This window comes from Pseudophryne corroboree, chromosome 4 (assembly GCF_028390025.1).
Source record: "Pseudophryne corroboree isolate aPseCor3 chromosome 4, aPseCor3.hap2, whole genome shotgun sequence".
Taxonomy (NCBI): Eukaryota; Metazoa; Chordata; class Amphibia; order Anura; family Myobatrachidae; genus Pseudophryne; species Pseudophryne corroboree.
This window is the reverse complement of record NC_086447.1, coordinates 777,981,096-777,999,635: the sequence shown is the minus strand read 5'-3', so window position 1 is coordinate 777,999,635 and position 18,540 is coordinate 777,981,096. Positions and strand designations below refer to the sequence as shown.

At 45.6% G+C, this 18,540-nt stretch overlaps 1 protein-coding gene across 2 annotated transcripts in view; it reads left to right on the top strand.

Annotated features, from left to right (window-relative positions):
* SYT14 (synaptotagmin 14) overlaps window positions 1–16,474 on the top strand; it is a 558,522-nt gene extending 542,048 nt beyond the window's left edge. The window contains exons 7-9 of one of the 2 annotated variants that reach the window (XM_063918291.1): window positions 1,529–1,718; window positions 4,184–4,240; window positions 12,942–16,474. In XM_063918291.1, the coding sequence (XP_063774361.1) occupies window positions 1,529–1,718; window positions 4,184–4,240; window positions 12,942–13,255 (561 nt within the window). In that variant the 3' untranslated portion in view covers window positions 13,256–16,474. The remainder of the gene's footprint in view (window positions 1–1,528; window positions 1,719–4,183; window positions 4,241–12,941) is intronic. The other variant, XM_063918290.1, reaches the window with a different exon arrangement.
* Window positions 16,475–18,540: the final 2,066 nt, after the last annotated feature.

Below are 18,540 nucleotides of genomic sequence, written 5' to 3'. Positions count from 1 at the left end.
TCTACATCTATGTGCGACTAAGTCACAAGTCTGTGTAAAAGTGTCCCAGTACAAACGTCCGCAGCTATCGCTCCCACCATGTTCCGCTACGCTGAATCTGTGACTTGTACATAGGTTGTACTAATTACTTTATGACAAAACTCGCAACCTGGCGTCACTGTGAGTGAGTCTATATGCAGCTACAGTACAGTGTGTCTTGCTTAGTAATGCCACTTGTTTAGTAAAACCAAGTATGCTGTCCATGTTGGTGCGTGCAGTCACACCAGGCGAATCACGCTAGTTATGTGAGGGCACATCTGTATTTGCCTAGTTTTTATGCCTTAGCTCTGGGACGCCTGAAAGGAAGGTACACAAAGAGCCTTATGGGTCTGATTACATAACCAGGACTCGGTGCTCTTTGACATGGCCATGAATTTGTAGCATTACTGCATGTTCCTGCACAGGTAAGAATGCGATCGCATGGTGATTGACAGGTGACAGGCGTCCGGGAGCGGTGACACAGCATTGGGGGGGAGGAGATTTGGAAATGCAGGCACGTCATGGCTGTTTTTGGGGCTGGACGATGACATCACCTGTGTTTCCTGCGTGTTAAAACATGGCGGCGCGCCCCTGCCTATGGTCAACCTCTATTCACTGCGATAGCAGGGTGGCGCCACACAGCATGTGAGTATATGGTCACAGATTTTGTTGCGAGAGCAAAAAATATGCGACCAACTCAGAATAGCCCCCTAAAACCTTATTTTGACACCTTGCTAGAAATGACAATGAAAGCATTCCAGATTTTATTTGGGAAATGGATATTGTATAAGTTACCTTGACGGTTTTGGATAGCTCATTGTAATTATATGCTGACAATTGGGGTAGATGTATCAAACCGTAGGGAGAGATAAAGTACCAATCAGTCAGCTCCTGACATTTTTCAAACAGCCTGTAAAATAGCAGCTATAAGCTGTTTGGCTGATACTTTATCTCTCTCCAATTATTGCTACATCTCCCCCAAGGTATGTTCACTTAGCATACATTGTTATTTACTCTATATTCTAATTTCTGCATATTTCCTAGACCATATGCACACTTACCCTGACCAGGAACATACATGGAAGCATGTCACCCACCCACACTCTGCCCACTTTTAATGACAAGGAAGGATTGGGGTTGGCTGATGACACAGTTCTCTGCTAAACATGTCATCATGGACTTTCTCATCTATTCACTTCTACAATACAGTATGTGGCATTGCGCGGGCGGGGCCATGATGACGCTATCTGACTTACCCCAACTCCACGCTGTCCACCTGCGTGTCCCCTCCTGGAGGGGAGATGCAAAGGCAAATATACCATATTGTAGTCACTACAGCAAAAAATTTGTCCGTCTGTATTAATTTAACCCTATGTTACCTCTGTCCCGACAAATAGTACCTCTGTCCCGACAAATGTTCTCTTATCTTAACAGTTCTGGTATATTTCACAGAACTATATGTTTTTATATATTTGTTCTGCATAAGGAGCTGCTATATGCTTTGTTCCAGGGCTGTGATTCCCAGATGAGCATGTCGGAAGTGTCATGCTCGGAAAGCACTTCCTCTTGTCAGTCATTGGTCCACGGATCAGCTCCTGAGATCCTCATCGGCCTTCTTTATAATGCCACCACTGGCAGACTTTCCACGGAGGTGATAAAGGGTAGCCACTTCAAGAACCTGTCAGTCAACAGACCTCCCAGTAAGTGACATGCCGTCCTGTGCTCATCTTGATGAGTTTTAGCATTAACATTAATCCATCTCTCCTAATTAAGCAGTTGAACAGTAAATAATATAAATCTTTATATCATCCTAGCAGAAGTGTAATTCTTAGATGCCTTAAGGATACCATTGTATCCAGTACACGGGATGCAGTCAAGTTCCCGACAGTCGGGATCCCGCTGGTCGGAATACAGACGCTGGAATCCCAACAGCAGTTAAAATGCTGGCAGTTAAAATTCGGCCCGCCACTCGGTATTCCCACTCGGGTGGTGGTCCACTCCACCACCCAAGGGGGAATATAATAGCGCAGTGAGCCTGCGAGGGGACACGCTGCACTCAATGCCGGGATTTTGACTGTCGGGATTCCGGAGTCTGTGTTTCAACGGGATAACTCTAGATGGATAAAACAACATATTAAGTAACATTTTCCAGAGGAAATGTACAAAGCATTATATTATTGTTGTCTGAGGGCCTTATTCAGGTTTGTTAGAAAACCAAAAAAGTTAGCAATTGGGCAAAACCATGTTGCAGTGCAGGTGGGGCAGATATAACATGTGCAGAGAGAGTTAGATTTGGGTGGAGTGTATTCAAACTGAAATCTAAATTGTAGTGTAAAGGGGGGTACTCACGGGAGAGATGTGTGCTGAGCGATCTTAACACAGACCGCTCAGCACACATCTCTCACCCCGCTCAGCACAGCGCGATGTGCTGAGCGAGGGGGAAAGCCGACGGGGGGGGGGGGGGGGGGGCGCTCACTTCACACAATGGTGAAGTGAGCGACCCGCTAGATTGAGCCTGCATGTAGGCTCAATCGCGCATCGCTATCGCTGGAGGGCATACACACGGCAGATCCGTGCTTAAAATCTAAGCAATCTAGCAAGATTGCTTAGATTTTAAGCACGGATCTCTCCGTGTGTACCCCCCTTTAGTATTAAGCAGCCAGTCTTTACAATGCACAGAAACAATATAACCCACCTAAACCTAAATCTCTCTGCACGTGTTACATCTGCCCCACCTGCAGTGCAGCATGGTTTTGCCCAACTACGTTTTTGGTTTGCTAACAAACCTGAATAACCCCCTAAATGTGGAAAAACTACATAAAGAAGTTCTGCCTTCCAAACGCTTAATGTATTCTGGCTCTTACGACATTAGTATATGAAAATATCCCGGATCGATAAGCTTGAATACAATAATTGTTGGTAAAAGTTTAACTTTGCAATAGTTACAGCTATTACTGTACATGGCAAGATGTAACTAAGCAAAATGTAGATTCTGATGTATGTTAGTCAGCAAAATACAACATACCTGGAGATACAGTACTGCGCTAGGCTACATATTCTTCCAAGGTTTAATAATAACCAGAACAGCAACCATATTATTCATAATATTAGTAATACAGAATATTTTACTAACACCAGAAATATAAAAACATATAGGGGGAGATTTATCAAAGGTTGGAGATAAATTACCAGCCAATCAGCTTCAGTCAGGTTACAGGCCGTGCTTGAAAAACAACAGGAGCTGATTGGTTGGTACTTTATCTCTCTCCACGTCATCTCTCTCTAAGGTTAGATAAGTCTCCCCCATAGAGCATAAATGATCCAATATTTCCACCAAAAAAAATCTGCACAGAGATTGTGCACTAATTAGTGGGATAGTAATCTGTAGAATCATGTTGCTAAACTTTATTACTAGACATTAGTTAAAGAGAATTGGCTCAGGATAAATAGGGCCACCCATAAGGATTATGGGGCAGATGTATTAACCTGGAGAAGGCATAAGGAAGTGATAAACCAGTGTTAAGTGCAAGGTGATAAACGCACCAGCCAATCAGCTCCAATATGTAAATTAACAGGAGCTCATCGGCTAATGCGCTTATCACCTTGCACTTATCTCTGGTTTATCACTTCCTTATGCTGTCTCCAGGCGTAATATGTTTGCCCCAGTGTCTTGACACCTCCCCCCCCCCCCCCCCACCCCACCACCACCAACACCACACATACTGATCCACTAATTCGGGATCCTCAGCCATAGCGTGGGAATGAATGAGTAACAGTGACTGCGTTACAAATTATTACTCCTTTGTGAGTATCCGTGTACACAGCCTGAGCTAGTCTTACAGAATGTGCTACCTCTGTACATGTACTGGTTAGGGAAGATGTCACGAATACCCCTGTGTCATATGTTCAGTTTTAGCTTTCTTACTTTTCATCTTTGTTACTATGACAATTATATCCTGAAAAAAACGTTTGTCTAGTTTCACGCTGTGCCACTTTAAGTGGAACAAATGTGTCTTCCTGTCAACTCTTTCAGCACCAAAGAAGTCTAGACTGCATAACACGACATGGACCTCTGGTGCTGGAATGGTTGACCTCTAACCTTTAACCCTCTCTCACCCAACTATTGTCATTATTTCTTTTTCTGCTTTCCACCCTCTGTTGTCAGACGGACTGTTCTGTTGTCTAAAACACTTGATAGGTGGACAGGTTTATATAATTCGAGGTGAGTTCCGTAGAGGCTAGCTTGGATGTTGTCTTCTCATGCCAAGGAGAACTTACAGGCAGTAAAGCTGTTCACCATTTTCTTTTTTTTATTATTATTATTATTATTATTATTATTATTATTATTATTATCATTATTATTATTATTATTATTATTTGTTCAGCTATGTGGTCCAGCAGATGGGCTTATAAATGGAACTGTTCTCTGCCAATGGATCACGGCTTACAGACAGCATAAAGTCATCTCAGAAATCATAAACACAACACTACAGGCCAACACATGAACTCTGAGTGCCTAGATTGGCACTTTCAAAGGAGCTTGTGACATAGGGCTTACATAGTGCCTAGTGCATTTAGGGCTGCTAGAGTTGCATGTAAGATGTGAGTTGCATGTAAAGATGCGTGCAACCCAGTGAATTTACATGTTTATTGTGAAGTGACCAGATCTGAAAATACAGTACGTGCAAATTATAATCCAAGGTATAGATGTGTTATTAAGCCACAGTATGACAGTCGTAATCATCAACTTTGTCACTTTAAAGAATTAGATAAATAAAAGCCCCTCCCCTCCTCCATATCTAATGAATAGTCTGGTCTGGTTACAGTGATAGTGAGAATGGAGCCCCCATATACAATTTGATTTGAATGTTTTTATTTGAATGTTTTTTTTGCACTCGCAGCTCCCGTATACAGTAATAGGCATCTTTCAAATTTTTTGTGCCGCTGGGTGCGATTGCCTTGAGCCCCATTAGTTATCGTGCATATCGGGCCCAAATACACTGGGATTAGATGCGTAAAGCAGCTAAATCGGTTCAAACTACTGGACATGGTGCCCAAAAGGCAGTTTGGCACCCAAAATCCCGACTGTGGGTGGATTTCTGATCACCACCTCAGGAGGGTGAAATATTGGGCACCAGTGGCATTTGCATCCAACGGTAAAAACAGTTAAATAGTACCCAGTCACTTTAGATTGGAGCTATGGCAGTTGAATTCCCTCCTAACGGTGAAACGCGTAGCATAGAGTCCTCCTGTTATAATGTAAACCAGGCCTAGTCCACCATTGTCCCCTACTCACTTCCAACTTCCCACACTTTCACCAAATGGATAGAGTGCTAAACTACTCACTTTTCTCTGACGTCCTAGTGGATGCTGGGAACTCCTTAAGGACCATGGGGAATAGCGGCTCCGCAGGAGACTGGGCACAAAAGTAAAGCTTTAGGACTACCTGGTGTGCACTGGCTCCTCCCCCTATGACCCTCCTCCAAGCCTCAGTTAGATTTTTGTGCCCGACCGAGAAGGGTGCACACTAGGGGCTCTCCTGAGCTTCTTAGTGAAAAGTTTAGTTTTAGGTTTTTTATTTTCAGTGAGACCTGCTGGCAACAGGCTCACTGCATCGAGGGACTAAGGGGAGAAGAAGCGAACTCACCTGCGTGCAGAGTGGATTGGGCTTCTTAGGCTACTGGACACCATTAGCTCCAGAGGGACCGAACACAGGCCCAGCCTCGGAGTCCGGTCCCAGAGCCGCGCCGCCGGCCCCCTTACAGAGCCAGAAGCAAGACGAGGTCCGGAAAATCGGCGGCAGAAGACATCCTGTCTTCACCAAGGTAGCGCACAGCACTGCAGCTGTGCGCCATTGCTCCTCAGCACACTTCACACTTCGGTCACTGAGGGTGCAGGGCGCTAGGGGGGGGGCGCCCTGAGCAGCAATAAAAACACCTTGGCTGGCGAAAATACATCACATATAGCCCCCAGGGCTATATGGATGAATTTTAACCCCTACCAGATTCCACAGAAAAACGGGAGAAAAGGCCGCCGAGAAGGGGGCGGAGCCTATCTCCTCAGCACACTGGCGCCATTTTCTCTCACAGCTCCGTTGGAGGGAAGCTCCCTGGCTCTCCCCTGCAGTTACTACACTACAGAAAGGGGTTAAAAAAGAGAGGGGGGCACTAATTAGGCGCAGTATAACAATACAGCAGCTATAAGGGGAAAAACACTTATATAAGGTTATCCCTGTATATATATAGCGCTCTGGTGTGTGCTGGCATACTCTCCCTCTGTCTCCCCAAAGGGCTAGTGGGGTCCTGTCCTCTATCAGAGCATTCCCTGTGTGTGTGCTGTGTGTCGGTACGTTGTGTCGACATGTATGAGGAGGAAAATGATGTGGAGGCGGAGATATTGCCTGTAACAGAGATGTCACCCCCTAGGGAGTCGACACCTGAGTGGATGAGCTTATGGAAGGAATATGTGACAGTGTCAGCTCTTTACAAAAGATTGATGACATGAGACAGCCGGCGACTCAGCCTGTGCCTGTCCAGGTGTCTCAAAAGCCATCAGGGGCTCTAAAACGCCCGTTACCGCAGATGGCAGATACAGACGCCGACACGGATACTGACTCCAGTGTCGACGATTAAGAGACGAATGTGACTTCCAGTAGGGCCACACGTTACATGATTGAGGCTATGGAAAATGTTTTTACACATTTCTGATAATACCAGTACCACTAAAAAGGGTATTATGTTGGGTGAGAAAAAACTGCCTGTAGTTTTTCCTGCATCTGAGGAATTAAATGAAGTGTGTGATGATGCGTGGTTTTCCCCCGATAAAAAGTTATTAGCATCATACCCCTTCCCGCCAGAGGATAGGGCACGTTGGGAAACACCCCCTAGGGTGAATAAAGCGCTCACACGCTTGTCTAAACAGGTGGCACTACCGTCCCCGGATACGGCCGCCCTTAAGGAACCTGCTGACAGAAAGCAGTAAAATGTATATACACTCACACGGGTGTGATACTGCGACCAGCAATCGCCTCAGCCTGGATGTGCAGTGCTGGGGTGGCTTGGTCGGATTCCCTGACTGACAATATTGATACCCTAGATAGGGACAGTATATTACTGACTATAGAGCATTTAAAAGATGCATTTCTATATATGCGTGATGCACAGAGGGATATTTGCCGACTGGCATCAAGAGTAAGTGCGCTGTCCATTTCTGCCAAAGAGAGTTATGGACAAGACAGTGGTCAGGTGATGCTGATTCCAAAAGGCATATGGAAGTATCGCCTTATAAAAGGGAGGAGTTATTTGGGGTAGGTCTAACAGACCTGGTGGCCACGGCAACGGCTGGGAAATCCACATTTTTACCCCAGGTAGCCTCTCAACATAAGAAGACGCCGTATTATCAGGCGCAGTCCTTTGGGCCCCATAAGGGCAAGCGGGCAAAAGGCTCCTCATTTCTGCCCTGTGGCAGAGGGAGAGGAAAAAGGCTGCAGCAAACAGCCAGTTCCCAGGAACAGAAGCCCTCTCCCGTTTTCTGCCAAGTCCTCAGCATGACGCTGGGGCTTTACAAGCGGACTCAGGCACGGTGGGGGCCCGTCTCAAAAATTTCAGCGTGCAGTGGGCTCACTCACAGGTGGACCCCTGGATCCTTCAGGTGGTATCTCAGGGGTACAAATTGGAATTCGAGACGTCTCCCCTTCGCCGTTTCCTAAAGTCTGCTTTACCGACGTCTCCCTCCGACAGGGAGGCGGTATGGGAAGCCATTCACAAGCTGTATTCCCAGCAGGTGATAATCAAGGTACCCCTCCTTCAACAGGGAAAGGGGTATTATTCCACGCTGTTTGTGGTACCGAAGCCGGACGGCTCGGTGAGACCTAATTTAAATCTGAAATCCTTGAACACTTACATACAAAGGTTCAAATTCAAGATGGAGTCACTCAGAGCGGTGATTGCAAACCGGGAAGAAGGGGATTATATGGTGTCTCTGGACATCAAGGATGCTTATCTCCATGTCCCAATTTACCCTTCTCACCAAGGGTACCTCAGGTTTGTGGTACAGAACTGTCACTATCAGTTTCAGACGCTGCCGTTTGGTTTGTCCACGGCACCCCGGGTCTTTACCAAAGTAATGGCCGAAATGATGATACTCCTTCGAAGGAAGGGAGTTTTAATTATCCCTTACTTGGACGATCTCCGGATAAGGGCAAGATCCAGGGAACAGTTGGTAGTCGGGGTAGCACTATCTCAAGTAGTGTTGCGGCAGCACGGTTGGATTCTTAATATTCCAAAATCGCAGCTGATCCCGACGACACGTCTTCTATTCCTAAGGATGATCCTGGACACAGTCCAGAAAAAGGTGTTTCTCCAGGAGGAGAAAGCCAGGGAGTTATCCGAACTAGTCAGAAACCTCCTAAAACCAGGCCAAGTGTCAGTGCATCAGTGCACAAGGGTCCTGAGAAAAATGGTGGCTTCCTACGAAGCAATTCCATTCGGCAGATTCCACGCAAGAACTTTCCAGTGGGACCTGCTGGAAAAATGGTCCGGATCGCATCTTCAGATGCATCAGCGGATAACCCTGTCACCAAAGACAAGGGTGTCTCTCCTGTGGTGGTTGCAGAGTGCTCATCTTCTAGAGGGCGCAGATTCGGCATTCAGGACTGGGTCCTGGTGACCACGGATGCCAGCCTGCGAGGCTGGGGAGCAGTCACACAGGGAAGAAATTTCCAGGGCTTGTGGTCAAGCCTGGAGACATCACTTCACATAAATATCTTGGAGCTAAGGGCCATTTACAATGCCCTAAGCCAAGCAAGACCTCTGCTTCAAGGTCAGCCGGTGCTGATCCAGTCGGACAACATCACGGCAGTCGCCCACGTAGACAGACAGGGCGGCACAAGAAGCAGGAGGGCAATGGCAGAAGCTGCAAGGATTTTTCGCTGGGCGGAAAATCATGTGATAGCATTGTCAGCAGTGTTCATTCCGGGAGTGGACAACTGGGAAACAGACTTCCTCAGCAGAAGTCTTCCACATGATTGTAAACCGTTGGGAAAAACCAAAGGTGGACATGATGGCGTCCCGCCTAAAAGACGGAGGGGAGTAAGAACTGTACTCGTGGCTCCGGATTGGCCAAGAAGGACTTGGTACCCGGAGCTTCAGGAGATGCTCACGGAGGACCCGTGGCCTCTACCTCTAAGAAGGGACCTGCTCCATCAAGGACCCTGTCTATTCCAAGACTTACCGCAGCTGCGTTTGACGGCAGGGCGGTTGAACGCCGGATCCTGAAGGAAAAAGGCATTCCGGATGAAGTCATCCCTACCCTGATCAAAGCCAGGAAGGATGTAACCGCAAAGCATTATCACCGCATCTGGCGAAAATATGTTGCGTGGTGCGAGGCCAGTAAGGCCCCGATGGAGGAATTTCAACTAGGTCGATTCCTGCATTTCCTGCAAACAGGAGTGTCTATGGGCCTAAAATTGAGGTCCATTAAGGTTCAAATTTCGGCACTGTCAATTTTCTTCCAGAAAGAACTAGCTTCAGTTCCTGAAGTTCAGACGTTTGTAAAAGGAGTACTGCATATACAGCCTCCTTTTTGTGCCTCCAGTGGCACCTTGGGATCTCAATGTAGTTTTGGGGTTCCTAAAGTCACAATGGTTTGAACCACTTGAATCTGTGGAGTTAAAGTATCTCACATGGAAAGTGGTCATGCTGTTGGCCCTGGCCTCGGCCAGGCGCGTGTCAGAATTGGCGGCTTTATCCTGTAAAAGCCCTTATCTGATCTTCCATTCAGACAGGGCGGAATTGAGGACTCGTCCTCATTTTCTCCCTAAGGTGGTTTCAGCGTTTCATCTGAACCAACCTATTGTGGTACCTGCGGCTACTAGTGACTTGGAGGACTCCAAGTTGTTGGACATAGTCAGGGCCCTGAAAATATATGTTTCCAGGACGGCTGGAGTCAGAAAATCTGACTCGCTGTTTATCCTGTATGCACCCAACAAGTTGGGTGCTCCTGCTTCTAAGCAGACTATTGCTCGTTGGATTTGTAATACAATTCAGCTTGCACATTCTGTGGCAGGCCTGCCACAGCCAAAATCTGTAAAAGCCCGTTCTACAAGGAAGGTGGGCTCATCTTGGGCGGCTGCCCGAGGGGTCTCGGCTTTACAACTTTGCCGAGCAGCTACTTGGTCAGGGGCAAACACGTTTGCAAAATTCTACAAATTTGATACCCTGGCTGAGGAGGACCTGGAGTTCTCTCATTCGGTGCTGCAGAGTCATCCGCACTCTCCCGCCCGTTTGGGAGCTTTGGTATAATCCCCATGGTCCTTACGGAGTTCCCAGCATCCACTAGGACGTCAGAGAAAATAAGAATTTACTTACCGATAATTCTATTTCTCGTAGTCCGTAGTGGATGCTGGGCGCCCATCCCAAGTGCGGATTGATGGCAATACTTGTACATAGTTATTGTTAACTAAATCGGGTTATTGTTGTTGTGAGCCATCTATCCAGAGGCTCCTCTGTTATCATACTGTTAACTGGGTTCAGATCACAGGTTGTACGGTGTGATTGGTGTGGCTGGTATGAGTCTTACCCGGGATTCATAAATCCTTCCTTATTGTGTACGCTCGTCCGGGCACAGTATCCTAACTGAGGCTTGGAGGAGGGTCATAGTGGGAGGAGCCAGTGCACACCAGGTAGTCCTAAAGCTTTACTTTTGTGCCCAGTCTCCTGCGGAGCCGCTATTCCCCATGGTCCTTACGGAGTTCCCAGCATCCACTACGGACTCCGAGAAATAGAATTATCGGTAAGTAAATTCTTATTTTTTTAACTATTGCCTATCATTTACTTCAGTACATTAAGTACATATGGTATATTAATGGCACTTTGTGGCTGATACCTCAGTAATGTCACTAGTTCATAGTCAGTTAATTGGTTGGATACCAATTCAAAGTAGCATAATAGTATTGTAGCATTTTAGACATACCTTTTATGAATAAAAAATCAATTTCTGACGATTTATTTATATATTCATGTGCTCTAAGGCTGCAGGGGATCCGGTCTGAAGATCGATAGTGTCTAGGTCGACAATGTTTAGGTCGACCACTATAGGTCGACAGTCACTAGGTCGACATGGATGGAAGGTCAACAGGGTTTCTAGGTCGACATATGCTAGGTCGACAGGTCTAAAGGTCGACATGAGTTTTTCACATTTTTTTTGGGGGGGGGGATTTTTTCATACTTAACGATCCATGTGGACTACGATTGGAATGGTAAAGTGTGCCGAGCGAAGCGGTAGCGGAGCGAAGGCACCATGCCCGAAGCATGGCGAGCGAAGCGAGCCATGCGAGGGGACGCGGTGCACTAATTTGGGATCCCGGTCACTTTACGAAGAAAACGACACCAAAAAAAAATAAAAAATCCTCATGTCGACCTTAAGACCTGTCGACCTAGCACATGTCGACCTAGAAACCCTGTCGACCTTCCATCCATGTCGACCTAGTGACTGTCGACCTATAGTGGTCGACCTAAACATTGTCGACCTAGACACTGTCGATAAAACGAACCACACCCGGCTGCAGTTACCTCATGGAAAGTGGGATGTACTAAAGGCAAATGCTGTCAAAAAACTCTGAAAACTGCAGTTTTCGGAGTTTGACTTAATTTCCCATAAGTATCATGCTTGTACCTGATAGGCCTATAGAAGCCTATGGGCTTCTTTTCACAAAATTCCCACCCATGGGGAACCCTCTCAGAGTCCCCCACGGCTTGTGCATACGCTGGTTGTAATCCCGGAAGTCCTCACACTGCAAAGGACAACTCTTATCAGAAAACCTGTCCTTATTGTAGATATTTTATATTAGTATACACATGCATACGGCAGTAATAATTGGCACTGTGTATGCGGTAAGTGGCAGGATGTATCGCCTTTGAAAAATGCTATGTGTGGTACATCCTTCCCACAGTAAGCAGAGGCACTTTTAATGCCCCAGCATTTAATACTAGGCATGCTGCTACTTATCACATGTACAAACAGCTAGTAATCCTGATACCTCAATTACACTTTGCTGGCTGCTGCTCTGACGTGGAGCCAACCTGGTTGAATACTGTCTCTCTTTTTAATGGCCTCTTCATTGTTTGCCACCAAAATGTACATATTCTCAAGTACAGTATATGAAACTATTATGCTGAGTTTTCCCCTGTCTGTAAAAGGAATTTTAGTACATTATCTGCACTCAGATAGGAGACAAATGTGACAAAATTGCAGTCTGGGTGCAGTCATGTGATGCTTGGCTCCAGATACAATGCATTTAACTCAGTCAGAACGGATAAGGGGGATAAAAGCACTGCCGTATTTGAGGCAAACTCATCCTCCTGTGAAGGGGTTAAAGTCAAGATCTGCCGTGCTAAACCGTATCCATGCAGAGTGTTCCTCACCAGTTCCCATATTTGGCATCACATTTTAAGCTGTTTTGATGTCATTGCACTTCTGTTCTTTACCACCAACCCCCCCACCCCTCCATCAATTGTTCTCATTCCCTCTGTTGATGTCTTTTTATTCTCCAAAAACTCAGTGGTATGCTTCAAGTGTTGTGGCTAGACGGCGCTTGCTCAGTGTTAGTAATGCTATATTATTTGGCTTAGTGCAACGATTAAGAATGCAAGAGGATTATGCGGTATACCTTATATGCAAATCCAATCGGCTGAATCATTCCAAGCCAAGACTAATATTTGATTTTTTTTTCTCCTCTCACATTAAATATTTAATGCTTGGATTTTCTTATTGACATTATTTAAATCTTATACAGCTGAATAAATTGCCTTTGATTCATGCGACTGGTATACATCATATCCTTCTACTCTAATGCACTGACTGCTGATCTGCAATGAAACCAGCTTACCAGTACTAAGACTAAACCTTCTCTTTCCTTTCTGTAGATACCTATGTAAAGATAACTCTGCTGAATTCCATGGGTCAGGAAATGTCAAAATGTAAGACGTCCATCCGGCGAGGCCAGCCCAACCCCCTTTACAAGGAGACCTTTATTTTCCAAGTGGCATTGTTTCAGCTGTCTGATGTGACTCTCATATTGTCCGTGTATAACAAGCGCAGCATGAAGCGCAAAGAGATGATAGGCTGGATATCCCTAGGTCTGAACAGCTCAGGCGATGAAGAGCTTAATCATTGGACTGAAATGAAAGAGTCGAAAGGACAGCAAGTATGTAGATGGCATACGCTGCTGGAATCGTAATTGCCATCAGCAGGTCTCTTGTGACTCCAGAGAGCTCATCTGCTCTTTGAAAGGACAGGATGTAATTTAGCCACCTGCATAAGATTGCAGCTTGCAGGTAATGGGTTTGACATGCTGTGGAGTGCTCAGCACACACCAGGAATGGGCCGTGCTGCAGCCTGTATTCCTGTGCCTCTGAACAGAGCCGGGCATAGGACGTAAGCCACATCAGACTGTGTTTCTAGATAATGTTATGACCACTTCTTTAGGTGCTTTTCCTATTTTGTCTGATTATACAGTTTTGTACAACGTTCTCACTGATTAACCGGATGCTTTCTGGTTTGGTCATAGAGCAGAGAAGAGGAAGGAGTTTTATCCGTACACATAGACACCGGCATCTCTGTTTTATCTATTTGTCTTTTATTTCTATGACGTAATCATTCTTTAGAGCATCACACATGATACTCATTTTTCGTGCTGGCTATTTATCCTGGGAAATGTAGTTTAGCAATAAGTGGTGGCAGAGGGGTTGGCTTTACTGTCTCCCAGGGATGGGGCTTCGGGTTTGAATCCTATATTGATTTCTTCATTTTTTTAAATGTATTCCCTATGTTGGTATAGCTTTCCTGTGGGTGCTCTGGTGTCTTCCCAGAGCCCGAAAGTGCTGTATGGGTAGGATAACTGGTCCTGTCTAAGTATACTTGTGTTCCAGTGATAGGAATATTTGATTGTAAGCTTTATTGGGGCTGATGTGCCTAAAGATATTTCTCTGATTGTACAGTGCTGCAGAATGTTGGTGCTATATAAATGAAGAGTAATAGACGGAATGGCAAGGTGGTCCATCCCTGTTCTCTACATTGTAGTCAAATTTATAAGCCTTGTCTTAAGTTTTCTGTATTGTCAGCCAATAATCAAAGAAATCAGAGAAATGAAATGTACTTAAGTTACCACTGTGTAATTCTGATTACTCAGAATTCCTTCAATGCTGAATATCACCAACAGTGGCTGTAGTGCTTAGTACTGTTCACATTGGGTGCTAAGATAGGAATTATTCATAATGGCTCCTGTACTAGGCTTAATTCAGTACTTTAGTGAGACTCACCCACATTGGGCCCTGTGCTAGGGGATATTAACAAGAGCGCCTAAGTATCACTCATGTTGGCTCTTCTGCTGAGTATCCCTCATGTTGGCTCTTCTGCTGAGTATGATTAGTGTTGGCTCTTGTGTTGACTATCCCTCATGTTGGCTCTTGCGTTGAGTATCCCTTCTGTTTTGGTTCTTTCGCTGAGTATCCCTTATGTTGGCTCTTGTTCTGAGTATCCGTCATGTTGGCTCTTGTGCTGAGTATCCCACATGTTGGCTCTATGTTAAGTATCCCTCATGTTGACCCTTGTGCTGAGTATCCCTCATGTTGGCTCTGTGCTGAGTATCCCACATGTTGGCTTTGTGCTGAGTATCCCTCATGTTGGCTTTGTGCTGAGTATCCCTCATGTTGGCTCTTGTGCTGAGTATCCCACATGTTGGCTCTTGTGCTGAGTAAACCTCATGTTGGCTCTTGTGCTGAGTAAACCTCATGTTGGCTCTTGTGCTGAGTATCCCTTATGTTGTCTCTTTTGCTGAGTATCCCTCATGTTGGCTCTTGTGCTGAGTATCCCTCATGTTGGCTCTTGTGCTGAGTTTCCCTCATGTTGGCTCTTGTGCTGAGTATCCCTTATGTTGGCTCTTTTGCTGAGTATCCTCATGTTGGCTCTTTTGCTGAGTATCCTCATGTTGGCTCTTGTGCTGAGCATCTCTCATGTTGGCTCTTGTACTGAGTATCCCTTATGTTGGTTCTTTTGCTGAGTATCCCTCATGTTGGCTCTTTTGCGGAGTATCCTCATGTTGGCTCTTGTGCTGAGTATCCCTCATGTTGGCTCTTGTGCTGAGTATCCCTTATGTTGGCTCTTGTGCTGAGTATCCCTTATCTTGGCTCTTGTGCTGAGTATCCCTTATGTTGGCTCTTGTGCTGAGTATCCCTTATCTTGGCTCTTTTGCTGAGTATCCTCATGTTGGCTTTGTGCTAAATATTGCTCATTTTTATGGAAAGCAGGAAGTAAATTTGAATAGCGCTCCCATAATATAAAAAATGAAAAATTAGGATACCTATGTTAACTAAAGTTTGGAAAAGCCATATACCCCGCTCTATACTTCCTACTGGAAGGACAAGAAAGTAATGGTTGTAAAACCTATCTCCACCTATCCTGTTACGATGTATATATCAGGAATCTGAATAATGAGCTAAAAAGTTTAAGAAGTATAAAAATACAGTATGAGAAAAGTTACAAGCTGCTCCATATTCATACTACATATTTCATCTTAAAATAAGGCAATCATAAAGCATAAATGACACAATAATGAAGCTGCCTGTAGCTTCTGATCAGTGAAGAGCCCATATCTGCCATATAGAGCACTGACCACAGATATTGTGATGTCACAGTTTACAGTTCACAGACGGAACTAACCATAGGCTTCATTAATTTCAGGCAGGAGAAACCCTTGTTTCTTAGGACACCCTTAGGGATCAATTCAATTAGTGGCAAAGGGGGCGAGTTCCATAAAAACCAGCAACGCCAGCAGAACTCGACCTCCCTCGTGGACCGATCTCACTCCGGACTTGCTGATTTTTGTATGCACCCCTATGGGTCTGTGAACAAAAAGCTGCAAATCTAGCTGTACCGTAAGTGTGGCAAATAGAATTACTTACTCACGGGAGTGAGATCATCGCTCCTAATTGAATTGACCCATGACAGTGTAATCAATAAATAACTTTTGGTTTTGTTTTGCTTTGTTTTGTTTTTTAGGTATGGAGAGGTTTTCTTGTTTAAAAAAATAAAAAACTTTTTTTTGCTGTAAAATCTTGATACTTTTGTTGTAGGTTTAGACGTCAAATTACAAGATTGCAGCTATTCTCATCAGATAACATACTGTATGAGAGTGTAAAGCACAACATAAAAACCAAAAAAACTGAATAAAACAGAATATTGCCTCAATAAAAGAAATAAAGTGTACTTGTTGCCTCCATACAATTGTGTAGGCTGAAGCAATATTCACAAGACTATAACTTAGAAATTCAGTAGGGACCAGTGACATAAGTGAGTGTACAGTGGAGGCAGCTGCTTCGTGCCTCATGCCTCAGTATTGTCACAAGTTGCTTGTGAATTTGATAGACTGCATTCTCATGAATATTAATACAGCCCACAATAACCACTTCCAATATATATATATATATATATATATATATTTCTCTGACGTCCTAGTGGATGCTGGGAACTCCGTAAGGACCATGGGGAATAGCGGCTCCGCAGGAGACTGGGCACAAATAGAAAGCTTTAGTACTACCTGGTGTGCACTGGCTCCTCCCCCTATGACCCTCCTCCAAGCCTCAGTTAGATTTTTGTGCCCGAACGAGAAGGGTGCACACTAGGGGCTCTCCTGAGCTTCTTAGTGAAAGTTTTAGTTTAGGTTTTTTATTTTCAGTGAGACCTGCTGGCAACAGGCTCACTGCATCGAGGGACTAAGGGGAGAAGAAGCGAACTCACCTGCGTGCAGAGTGGATTGGGCTTCTTAGGCTACTGGACACCATTAGCTCCAGAGGGACCGATCACAGGCCCAGCCTTGGAGCTCGGTCCCAGAGCCGCGCCGCCGGCCCCCTTACAGAGCCAGAAGCAAGAACAGGTCCGGAAAATCGGCGGCAGAAGACATCCTGTCTTCCACAAGGTAGCGCACAGCACTGCAGCTGTGCGCCATTGCTTCTCAGCACACTTCACACTCCGGTCACTGAGGGTGCAGGGCGCTAGGGGGGGGCGCCCTGAGCAGCAATAGAAACACCTTGGCTGGCGAAAATGCATCACATATAGCCCCCTGGGCTATATGGATGAATTTTAACCCCTGCCAGATTTCCACAAAAAGCGGGAGAAAGGCCGCCGAGAAGGGGGCGGAGCGTATCTCCTCAGCACACAGGCGCCATTTTCCCTCACAGCTCCGCTGGAAGGACGTCTCCCTGACTCTCCCCTGCAGTCCTGCACTACAGAAACAGGGTAAAAAAGAGAGGGGGGCACTAATTGGCGGGATATTAACAATACAGCAGCTATAAAGGGAGAAACACTTATAAAGGTTGTCCCTATATATATATATAGCGCTCTGGTGTGTGCTGGCATACTCTCCCTCTGTCTCCCCAAAGGGCTAGTGGGGTCCTGTCCTCTATCAGAGCATTCCCTGTGCGTGTGCTGTGTGTCGGTACGTTTGTGTCGACATGTATGAGGAGGAAAATGATGTGGAGGCGGAGCAATTGCCTATAATAGAGATGTCACCCCCTAGGGAGTCGACACCTGAGTGGATGGCTTTATGGAAGGATTTACGTGACAATGTCAGCTCTTTACAAAAGACAGTTGATGACATGAGACAGCCGGCTAATCAGCTAGTCCCTGTCCAGGCGTCTCAGAAACCATCAGGGGCTCTAAAACGGCCGTTACCTCAGATGGTAGATATAGACGTCGACACGGATACTGACTCCAGTGTCGACGGTGAGGAGACAAACGTGACTTCCAGTAGGGCCACACGTTACATGATCACGGCAATGAGAGAGGTTTTAAACATTTCTGATACTGCAAGTACCACTAAAAAGGGTATTATGTGGGGTGTGAAAAAAACTACCCGTAGTTTTTCCTGAATCAGATGAATTAAATGAGGTGTGTGATGAAGCGTGGGTTTCCCCCGATAAAAAAGTTATTGGCATTATACCCTTTCCCGCCAGAGGTTAGGGCGCGTTGGGAAACACCCCCTAGAGTGGATAAAGCACTCACACGCTTATCAAAACAAGTGGCGTTACCGTCTCCTGATACGGCCGCCCTCAAGGAACCAGGTGACAGAAAGCTGGAGAATATCCTAAAAAGTATATACACACATACTGGTGTTATACTGCGACCAGCAATCGCCTCAGCCTGGATGTGCAGCGCTGGGGTGGCTTGGTCGGATTCCTGACTGAAAATATTGATACCCTGGATAGGGACAGTATATTGTTGACTATAGAGCATTTAAAAGATGCATTTCTATATATGCGAGATGCACAGAGGGATATTTGCACTCTGGCATCAAGAGTGAGTGCGCTGTCCATTTCTGCCAGAAGAGGGTTATGGACGCGACAGTGGTCAGGTGATGCGGATTCTAAACGGCATATGGAAATATTGCCTTATAAAGGGGAGGAGTTATTTGGGGTCGGTCTATCGGACCTGGTGGCCACGGCAACTGCTGGGAAATCCACATTTTTA